General features: G+C 39.9%; 1 protein-coding gene across 10 annotated transcripts in view; it reads left to right on the plus strand.

The window, feature by feature from the left end:
- The first annotated feature begins 654 nt into the window (after positions 1–654).
- SENP6 (SUMO specific peptidase 6) overlaps positions 655–11,440 on the plus strand; it is a 129,685-nt gene continuing 118,899 nt past the window's right edge. For all 10 annotated transcript variants that reach the window (XM_034648243.1, XM_034648247.1, XM_034648252.1 and 7 more), the window contains exon 1: positions 655–778. In XM_034648243.1, the coding sequence (XP_034504134.1) occupies positions 727–778 (52 nt within the window). In that variant the 5' untranslated portion in view covers positions 655–726. The remainder of the gene's footprint in view (positions 779–11,440) is intronic.

The raw sequence follows: 11,440 nt of genomic DNA on the forward strand, positions 1-11,440 counted from the left end.
GCGGCGCTGGGGGCGGCGGCGTCGGGGTGGGGGCGGGAGCCGGGCGGCAGCTCCAGCGCCCGTGGGGGAGGAGCGGCGGCGGCGGCTGGAACTGCTGTGGCGACGGACGCGAGGCGGTGGCAGAGGAGACCCACCCCTGTCCACATGGACAGTCGCAAAGGCCTCCGCTGATGCATTCACGCCTGGGCGGGGTGGGCGGACGGCTGTAGCGGCGGCGGCGGCTGCAGAGAGAGCGAAGGGCCTGGGGGCGCCTGACGGTCGCGAAGACCTCGCCGCCCCGGCGCGGCGGCGACTGCGGCCATTTTACGGCCCGGGACGAAGGGAGGTGTGTTTGTGTGCTCGCCTTCAACCTCTCTTCCTGGGGCCCGCGGCTGGGGAGAGCGTCTCAGGCGGCCTGGGTAGGCGGTGGATGGGGAGTCGTGGGCCGAGAGGAACCGGGCCCGGGAAGCGCCGTCGCCGTCGTCGCCGCTCGCGTTCTCCCGGAGGGGCCTGAGGAGAAGCCCAGGCCGCGGGCCTCGCCACCCCCCAGCCCGCGGACAGGCCCGGGAGCGCTTGGCCTGCTTTGTGTAGGCCCATCTCGACGTGGGAGCGCCGCCCCCCTGACGGCCGAGTTCTAGGCCCGCAACCCTGCGGCGGCTACCTTCCTGCGGCGCGGCCCCTCATCCCGGCGAGCGCGGCGGTGGTGTGGGCCATGGATTAAGAAGGAGGCGGCGTGGGAGGAGGAAGATGGCGGCTGGCAAGAGCGGCGGCAGCGCTGGGGAGATTACTTTTCTGGAAGGTACATCTATTTCTGCCCTTGCAGGGAGTGGGGTGGGGAAATACAGGAAAGTGTGGCCCCCTGGTCTCCGGATATTCAGTTATTCGCATTGGGTGTTGGGGGGGGGGCGGCAGAGGNCTGGGTTCGAGTCCGCCGGTGCGGGGGTGGGGTGGGGGGACTTGGCCTGGGCCGACAAAGCCAGGAGGGCTCCGGCTATGGATCCAGATTCGAGCTGGAGTTGGTGGGTGTCCTTTGAGAGTGCACGGGTTAAGTCTTTGACATTTTAACATATTTTGGTGGTGGCCTAGGGATGAGAGTAGATTGCATTCAGATCTTGTTTGGTGTTCATGGAAAGTTTCAGATTGCTAAAGTCGGGTGAAATTGGGGGACAGTCTAAGTAGGGAGGGGAGAGGTAGTTTTACTTGGATATGTTTTATGTACGCCTTCTTCTCTTTCTGTTTCGCAGAGCTTTAGGCTTCCTAATGCAGCCAGTATTCCGAAGAAGTCTGGCCATGTCTGATGTGTTTTGCTAAAGATATTTTATAAAATAATTTATCTGAAAGTAGAGAAGGAGATTCACAATGTCAATATGGGGACGGTCACCAAAGCTAATAGACAAAGTTTGGGTGGTTCCATTTTTATTCACTTGTGAGGGAAAGTTAAACATTTGCTCTGAATGGATTAAGTAAGTCTTAAGAAAGGCTGTATGTTATTGTTGGGAATGGTGGTAATGGGTAACAGTATTGGTTCATTGCCCATATAAATAAGGACCCCCCCCAATACTGGTAAATTCGTTGTGGTTGTGGACCAGGAACTTGACTGTTCACATTGCTTAATTTGACTGTGGGTTCAGTGTTTACACTGAATTAAATATATATTGAGTTTATAAATATGTTTAGAAAAATGAGTCTGTTGTGCAGTGATTGTTAAAAAGGATTAACCACTCTGGATAATTTCACAAAGATGATTTTCATATACAGTATAAGCAGTACTTTTAAAAAATAATGAATTAGAAACATTTCTGGATTAAGAAAGTGTATTTTAACTGTGGTACAGGTATTCTATAAGAGGGTGTAGAGAGATAGGTATTTCCTTGCTTACAGTTTTATTAACAGCACCTGGAACAGTGCCTGGACTACAGTAGATCCTCAGAATTACTCTAATGAACGAATTGGGCCTAACAGAGGCAAATAGGAAAAGAAAGCTTAATTTTCTTAAGTCTTTCTTGAATATACCAAAGCAAAAAAAAAAAAAAAATCTTAAAGGTGATGAGAGCTTTATATGAGATTCCTAGTAAGAAGATGTGGAAAGCTTCCAAAGTTTTTCTGAGTTCATTTCATATTAGCTCTGTTCTACCTCCATTGTTGTTTGGCCAGAATAGATAACCTATCAGAGACTGAGTGTGGTGCCCCTTGTGTTACAGGTGGTGCTGTGCTGATATTTTTTGTTTTGATATTGGAACCTCCAAAGATGGCTTGTGATGCTTTCTTAGTACATTCAGTATGCAGATGATTGATTGTATTTTTGTACTGCAGTAAGTTTGGGACTTCTATAGGGCTTCTGATTCAGTTTAAATTCTGACTAGATGAGCATAGGGAGGATGGGAAGAGCATAAATAAAGCCAACAAATACAGGGCTGATTGTGAATTTCAAACTATTGCTTTAAGTTGAATCTGACTTAAGGGTCTAGGAATGTACAGTTTCAATAAATATGAGTTTCACCATGTCTCATTCAGCATTCCCATAAACAAAGCAAATGGTAACTTGTTAGAATATGACCATAAGGGAAAGCAAGGATTTCAGTTTCTCATATCTGATTTTTATGTATTGTACTGAATCTTTCTAAATAAATGGAATGATGCCAGTATTTTTTGTGTTCAATTCTTTTTTTTCTACTTTAATACTCCACTTTAACTTGCCATACATTTTTGTTGCTACCATATTTATGTGTTTTCAGAATATTTCCCCATAGGCTTAGGATTTAATATTAAACATAAACAGTATACTTTCCTTACTCTCTGGTAGACTTATTGAAAAACTGAAGTAGGTTTTCATTTACTCATCAGGTATTTATAGTCACCTATTCTGTGCTAGGCACTGTACAAACACATGGTATTCCCTTATACTATTTTCTTTTTCACAGTAGCACTTATCACTTGATAAGCTTATGTTTTTCAGTCCTACAAAAATATAAACTCCCTGAAAACAGTGACTTTGTCTTTTCACCATGATATTTCTTGCACGTGGAACAATTTGGTGTTAATGGAATAAACAAGATGATAGCAGTATGATAAAGACTGGAAGAAATAACACAGAGCAATAAAGGAATGGAAAAGCCATTTTATATGGTATTAAAATCAGGAAAGGCCCTCCTGAGAAAGTGACACCTTACTTAAGGTAACACCTTAACTGTGAGATACTTGAGAATATGGCAGAGAAGATGATGCCTGTAAAGTTTCGAGATGATACATGGTTCCATTTGTGAAACAAAAGGAGGTCATTGTGGCTGGAATGTAGCAAGCAAAGCAGAGAGTGATAAAAAGAGAGGCAGTAGATCTATCATGCAAGATGTTGAATTTTTATTTTATTCTAAGAAGTGGGAAGTCATTGAAAAGTTTGGGGCCAAGGAGTGTCATGATATGATTTATCTTTTTAAAAATCACTTTGTTCTGTGTACGATGATTTAGAGAGGAGGAATAGTAAAAGCAGGGGCTTGAGTCAGAATATTGGAGTACTCTAAAAAAGAGGGGTTAGAATAGATAAATAGATAAAAAGTACTAGGAGGTAAAAACTTCCAGTCATAAAATTATCACAGAGGTGAAAAGTACGGCATAGGAAATGTAGTCAGTAATACTGTAATAATGTTATATGGTAACAGATGGTGACTACACTTAACAGTAGGGAACATTGAGTGATATATAGAATTGTTAAATCAATATGTTGTACACCTGAAACTAATATAACATTGTATGTTAACTATACTTAAATAAAACCAACAGAGGGTCTTGAAGTAGAGTGGTAGCAGTGGAGATTGGGGAAGAGTGAATAGACTGAAGGTATGTTTGGATGTAGACCTTACAGGACTTCTTGATGGATTGTATTTTGAGGATCAGAGTATGGGAGTAATCATAGATGGCTCCTAGAGTTTTGGTTGGAGGTGTTGGGGGGTAATTCCATTTACTGAAACGGAGTAGACAGAGAGGAATGAGGAATTTATAGCTCTACTTTGGTCAAATTAAGTTTGAGATGCTTATTTGTCATCCATATTCTAAATTATGTTTCATTTCCTTATAACTAAGTAAAATGTTAATTCTGTTTCCTTTTCTGACTTCATTAGGGAAAAGGAGATCTACTGGCTACTATTGCACTTAATTTTTTTAGTATAGTATCACACTAAAATTGTTTTGTTTCTCTTTGTTTCTTTTTCTTCTGTACACATATGGTTGTCTTGTACCCCTTTTCTCCATGAGATAATAGCTTGGCAGGTTTTTCTTTTCCTTCATTCATTCAACAGGTATTTATTGAGCAATTGCAGTGTTGTAGGTACTGTGAGAGACACAGTGATGAAGAAAAAGAAATGGTTTCTCCATGGGTGAGGAGAGTCAATGATCAAGTAATCACACTTATAAATGTAAAATTAGAACTGTCAGGCACAACAAAAGGAATTATTTATAATAACAAGAATTTTAGGGGCACCTGGGTGGCTCAGTTGTTAGGCTCAGGTCATGATCTTAGGGTCCTGGGATTGAGCCCCACATCAGGCTCCCTGCTCAGCGGGAAGCCTGCTTCTCCCTCTTGCACTCCCCCTGCTAGTGTTTCCTCTCTCGCTGTGTTTTTCTCTGTCAAATAAATAAATAAAATCTTAAAAAAAAAAGAAAAATAACAAGAATTTGATCTAATTAGGCACTTTGAAGGGTGAGTAGGAAAAGGAAAGGTGGGAAGGCAGAGCTTTCCGGGCAGAGGGAATAAAATAGAGGGAGCATGGCATGTTTAAGGAACTAAAAGGAGGACAGTGTGATGCTGGCAAAGAGAATGGTATGAGATGAAACTGGAGGTAGCGTTATCAGATTTGTTTCCCAAAAGTCATTGGCTACCACATGGAAAAAGATGCTTTAGAGAAGAGCAAAGATTATCAACAAGATCAGTTAGGGCAAAGGAGATGGTAACTAGCTTGTTCTTACAACTTAAAAAAAAAACAAAAACTCCCCCCTTTTTTCTCCTCTGTGGAACTTTTAAAAAATCTACTTCCTCTCTCATTTGTTCCTTCTTTTTTATATTGCACTTACATCTAACTTTATTTCCCTTTGCCCTTTTTTTTTTTCCTACCAACTAATTGCCTCGCCAATATTTTCTCCCATTTTTTTGGTCGTCCCTTTTGTGTGTATATATACATATGTAACTGCTTTGTTTTCTTTTCATTTTGGGTCCAGCTCCCTTTTGGACTTTGACCACTAGCTTGAAAAGCCGGATGCTCAACTATTGCACTGTTGCCCTCTATACCAGCAAAATTTATTAAGTCTCCAAATGAAAAGTGTTGTCTATTTCCCCTTAACCATACTTTTATTTTACATGAAAGTGTAATAACCCAATCAGTTTGTCAGTTTTACTGGGGACTGTAAATACTTCATAGGACCTGTTGAACTAAAGCACAATTTCTTCTAAGTGATTGGCATGCCATGAATATGAGCAAGGTCTTTAGTTTCCACCTGCTAAGTGGAACACACCACAAAGTTCTCCATTTATCCCTGCTTCTTCTTTTGACAGCACTACTTTTAGAAACTACATCACACTATCATTCCTTAATTACTCCTTATTTAAGTATGTTTATTTCCTGGTTTTGTCCCAGTTGAATTGATTTCATGTACTCATGTGGAACAGTAGAGTAGAACATCACTTAGAATGGCATTTTCATTAGAAATGCAATGAGAGATGCGCCAGGGTGGCTCAGTCGGTTAAGCATCTGCCTTTGGCTCAGGTCGTGATCTCAGGGTCCTGGGATCCAGCCCCACATAGGGTTCCCTGCTCAACAGAGAATCTGCTTCTCTCTCTTTCTCTCTCTCTGACACTTCTCCCCACTTTTTCTCTTTCTCTCTCTCAAAAAACAACAACAACAACAACAACAACAACAACAACAATGAAAGCATGAACTCAGAAGCCAGAATGCCAGGATTCAACATTTAGCTCTACCACTTACTAGTTGTGTGATCTTGGATAGATTTCTTTTTTTTTTTGGATAGATTTCTTAACCTCTTTGTGTTTTCGTATCTGTGAACCAAGGAGAGTAATTGTAATTACCTCATAAAATTGCCATGAACATTAAATGTATTAATACATTTTTAATTCTTAGAACAATTCCAGGCATATAATCCCAAGCACTGTGTGTCAGTTGGTATTATATTGATTTTCTTAGTAGGCAGAGAAGAGAAAAACGTCTTTTTCTTGCTTTCCTTCTCTTTCATACTGACTTTGCTTTTATTTGAATTTGTTTTATTTTTTCTTTCACTTACAATCTTCTTTTTCTAGGTGTTAGCTGATTATTGTGGGGGTTTTTTTTAGTTTTTTTTTTTTTTCATTTTGTTATCTTTTAAATAATCTCTACACCCAACGAACCTGGGGCTTGAACTCACAACCTGGAGATCATGAGTTGTGTGCTCTACCGAGTAAGCCAAGCCAGTTGATTGTCAATTGATATTATAGGTTGACTGGTGTAGTCAGAGAGGCAAGAGGGAATGAAATTATATAGTCCACATATCTACACTTCCATAAGTTGATTGTTTCTGTTGCCATTACTAAACTATGTTGAGTATTTGAGGAAATCAAGAGTTGTAGAAGGGTTATGTGACCTAGAAGAAGTCGGTGGGAAAATAGAAACTGGAGCTTGGGATCTGACAAATAGCCCTAACTTCCTTCATTTCCTTCCTTCTTTCCTCTTTCCCTTCCTTCTTTATCCCTTTGCTTCACCCATTCTTCCTTTTACTTACTTTCCCTTTGACAGACGGGCTGGACTAGAGAAGGAAAAATAATAGGGAATTATGGGGAATTACCAATAACTGATGAAGCAGCGCTCTAAGATGGCAAAAGCAGAAATCACAGATCTCTTAAGGCCCAACTTGAGAAATTACCTAGTCACTTGTGCCATATCTGTTGGCAAAAAGGTCACAAAATCAACCCAACTTCAAGGGGAGGGGAAGTGGACCACCTTTCAGTGGGAAGAGTGGCAAAGAATTTGTAGTTCTCTTTAATCTATACAGCCTCCTTTCCTCTCCCATTTACCTGTTTTTTTTTTTAATTCTTTGAACAAAGTCATAGTATTTCTTAAACTTGAAAATGACAGTTCTTATAAGATCCAAAAGTTTCTGATAGCTGGGCGGTTTGGGAAGCTATAGAAAGACAGAACAAAGTAGTCCACACAATTTGTAATTTGTTTCACAGATACAAATAGCAACATAAATAGTCATTGGTTTGACTTTTCTTTGGTAAGGGACTGATTGAAGAATTTGAGTCCAGATAAGCATAAGTAAGAATAAAAGAGGAAGAATATTAGAAACTTTTCTTTCCTTTTTTCTTTCATTCAGTGATCTCTGGGTCATGGGAGTTGTTACTATAATCTTTCTCTTTTTCATTACCTAAACTCTTAGAAAACATGGTCATACTATTTATAATATCAAAAATTAAGCTAATACTATCTCAGTACAAAACACAGCAGTTAATATACAAAGTCAAAGACACCTATTAATGATCACAATTACAACCCACCTAAGTTGTATATATTGCTTAGAATGATGCAGCGTGGATGGTGATCTGTTATTGTGAACTGCAAATTATAGTGGCCAACATCAGCTAAAAAAACAAAGGTAGCAAGTACAGAAGGTAGACCAACTATGCAATATCCATTTGACACTAAAAATGGTGTTGCTTCAGCCCCTACTTTTTGGGTTATCTTACGTTTTGTACTTTACAGAGTTTTCTGCATCCATCGCTAAAAATTAGGACCTCTTGTCTCCTGAGGATACAGACTTCCAGTGCTAAAATTGGGACAATCTTAGGGAAATGGGGGCATTTAGACACTTTGCCTTATTCCAAGTTAATAGCAATTGCCTTGAGGCCATCTGAAGTTACAGGCTTGATTAATGATACAATAAACCCATATTCTAATCTTGCCTTTGGAGGTGTTTTTGGGTTTTGTTTTGTTTTGTTTTTTTTTTGTTTTTTGGGTTTTTTGGGTTTTTTTTTTTTTTTTTTTTTTTTTTTGCTATTTCAGATACATTTCATGCTTGGGTTTTTTTCCCCCTCTCACATTAACTGAGTTACAATCTTTGAAATAGAGCAGGGAGAAAAAAAGCAGTACTTGTGTCCAGTAAATAGTAAATTCACTTTTTCATTTTTTGCAAAGATTAAAGCCATTTTTCAGAACATAAAGAGCTAGAAATTTCTTGACTTTTTGTAGACTACGTAGTAACCTTGTTGTCTTTCCTCATTCAAAAATTTGTGAACTTTCTATCCCACAACCTCCTATGTATGAATCTGCCACTAAATCTTGAAAACATAGTGAAGATACTACCTTGACTCTGCCTCCATGAAAACAGTATCTTCTCTGCCTCCATAACTGCTATGACCACTGTTTGGATGAAGTGGGATTCCAGATGTTTTGGCATTTAATCCTTCTTCACCCTAGGATAGTCGCCATTCTCTATTATCATCACAGGACATTTATCAAAGAATTATTTAGTTTTGTCATAATAACAATGAAGGCTGAGAATTTTAGGATTTCCTTCACAGTTTGAGTACCAACTCCTGAGTCTCCTTTGTCTTCACTGTTTACAAGCTTTATCTGTTTCTCAAATATACCTTCTAATTTAAGCTTACTGTGAAACTCTGTCAATTTTTTCCTTATTGAATTCTACATTTCGTGTTCAGCATTAAAGTGTCATTGGCCCACCTCCCTGGACACTGCAGCCGTCTCTTACTCTGATAATCTTCTCACCTTTCTTTGGAGCAGAAGAAGCAATCTGACAGTCATTTGAGTTGTTCATTTCTTGGCCTTGGAATTTGTGTACATCAGGCTTGAGATGACTGAATTTTTAGAATTGTGTCTTCTTTGTAAAGGTAGAACCCCCTGCAGTACTTTGGGATAAGATACCACCACTTGATATCTCTGATTTGTAGAAGATCAAGGAGCTTCCAGAAACACCAAAACCAACAGCACCAAATAGCTGCCTGATAATGACCTTGGACAAAACTAAATGTGTGCTGGCATCCTGCCAAAAGGTCCATAGAAACCCACGGAACCAAGAGAACATTGAACAGTAGCTGGATCCTAAGGCAAAGAATATGTGGTTTTGGTGGCTCCCAGAGAAGTCTAATTTCGTATCACTCCCAAGAATATAATATATTCAGACTTCATCTCGAGATAGTATTGATAATCTGTTGGTCTTGTCTTCTGTGCCAAAGTACAAAGGTTTTATAGAGAAAATCACCTCAGCTGGGTGATTTTTCTGCTTCATGTAGCATCTGTGGGAGTTATTCAGTGGTAGTTTGGCTAGTCTGGAGGTTCCAAGATGGCTTCATTCAAATGTCTGACTCTGGCAGGTATGGAAAGGTAGCCCCTTGTCTCTCCATGGAGTGTAAAGGCCTCTTCACATGGTCTCTTCAGCAGGGTACTCAGACTTGTAACATGGTGGGTCAGAGCTCCAAGCGACTGCCTTGGAAATTCTGGTAGGTTCTTGAGAAAGACTGGGGCTATACTGCTATAGAGCCACCTGAAATTGGCTTAATTGAGATTTTCTGACATTTGCATTTAATTCCTCTTTATTTATTTATTTTTACTGCTTTTATATTTCTGAGTTGCAGAAGTTAACTTCTGTCACAGTGATCCTTTTAAAAAATTTATCCTGTTTTTCATTATTTTTCTTAGAGAGAGCATGCTCATAATAAGTTCATGTGCGGTGGCGGGAAGGGGCAGAGGGAGAAGCAGAACCCTGTTGAGCAGGGAGCCGGATGCAGGACTCAATCCCAGAACTCTGGAGTCATGACCTAAGCTGAAGGCAGACACTTAACTGACTAAGCCACCCAGGCACCCCTCTTGTTTTTCATTATTGTAAAACCTTATAGTGATAGTTTAAAAATTATTAAGAAATATTTCCTACTTGCTAGCCTAAAGAAAACATTACTAATACAGTTGAAGGTGAGGTGAACCCTGTCCTTTTTGCATCCTCTACCTCCAAGGGGTAACTACCATCCTTGATTTGGTAGTGATCTTTCTCATACAATTCTTTGTACTTTAATCTTTTTTAGATTTATTTGTTTATTGTAGAGAGAGTACATGCATGAGTGGGGGGAGAGTCTGAGGGAGAGGGAGAGAGAATCTCAAGCAGACTCCAGGCTGAGTGTGGAGCCTGATGTGGGACTCGATCTCACGATCTAGGGATTATGACCTGAACCAAAATCAGAAGTCAGATACTTGATGGACTGAGCCACCCAGGCACCCCATGTACTTTACTCTTTCTGTATGTATCTCTAAACTGTGTGTGTAAATTATTTTGCATGTCTTAGAACATTTTGTGAATCACGTTCTGTATTTTTCTGCAACTTGCAGACATTTTTCATTCTTACAGCATTGCTTGAGAGATTATTGTTGATGAGAGTGGTTCTAGTACTTCCATTTTCATTGCCATTTATGATTTCATAGTGTGAATATACTACAGTTCATATGTTCCTCTGTGGAAAGTTAGGTTTTATCCACTTTTTTACTATTACATTGCTACTCTGAATACCTTCCTATGTTTCATATTGCTACTATGAAGTTTTTTAAAAGTACTTCTCCTTGTGCATATGTGTGTGTTTCTCTGGGGCATAAGTCAGCAAACTTTTTTGTAAAAGGCCAGATAGTAAATATTTTACACTTCTTAGTCTGAACACTCCCTATTGCAATTACTCAATGCTGTTATTTTAGCAAGAAGGCAGTCATAGATGAGACCTAAGCAAATGAGTATGGCTCTGTGCCAGTAAAAGTTGACGGACAGTGAAATCTGAATTTCATATAATTTTCATGTGTTTTGAAACATGATTTTTCCCCCCAACCATTTAAAAATGTTAAAGCCATTAGCTCATGGGCCTCATAGAAAAGAGGCAAGAGGCCAGATTTGGCAGGGCGTACTTTGCTGACACCTGAGCTAGTGTATCCCTTAGCAATGGAATTATTAGGTCATGTGCAATTTCAGCTTCATGTGGATATTGTCAAACTGATCTCCAAAGTGGTTTGACTAACACTTTTTAAGTTTTCCAGTTAATGGGTGCCTGGGTGTGTCAGTTGGTTAAGCATCTGCCTTCAGCTCAGGTCATGATCCCAGGGTTCTGGGATCAAGCTCCCTGTCAGGTTCCCTGCTCAGCAGGGAGCCTGCTTCTCCCTCTCTGCTCCTGCTCATGTGCTCTCTCTCTCTCTCTAATAAATAAATAAAATCTTTAAAAAAAATATTATTAAAAAAATAAGTTTTCCAGTTTATACACATCATCACCCACTTCATGTTTGATGTTTTACTTTTTGCTAGTCCAATGGGATTATCAGATGGTGGTTTTAATTTATAATAGTGAGATTATATAGTTTATAGTGAGATTAAATATCTTTCTTGCTCCATTAAAAAATTATTCATTGTTCATTCAACATTCAAAAAATATTGAGTGCTG

This window comes from Ailuropoda melanoleuca, chromosome 19 (assembly GCF_002007445.2).
Source record: "Ailuropoda melanoleuca isolate Jingjing chromosome 19, ASM200744v2, whole genome shotgun sequence".
NCBI lineage: Eukaryota > Metazoa > Chordata > Mammalia > Carnivora > Ursidae > Ailuropoda > Ailuropoda melanoleuca.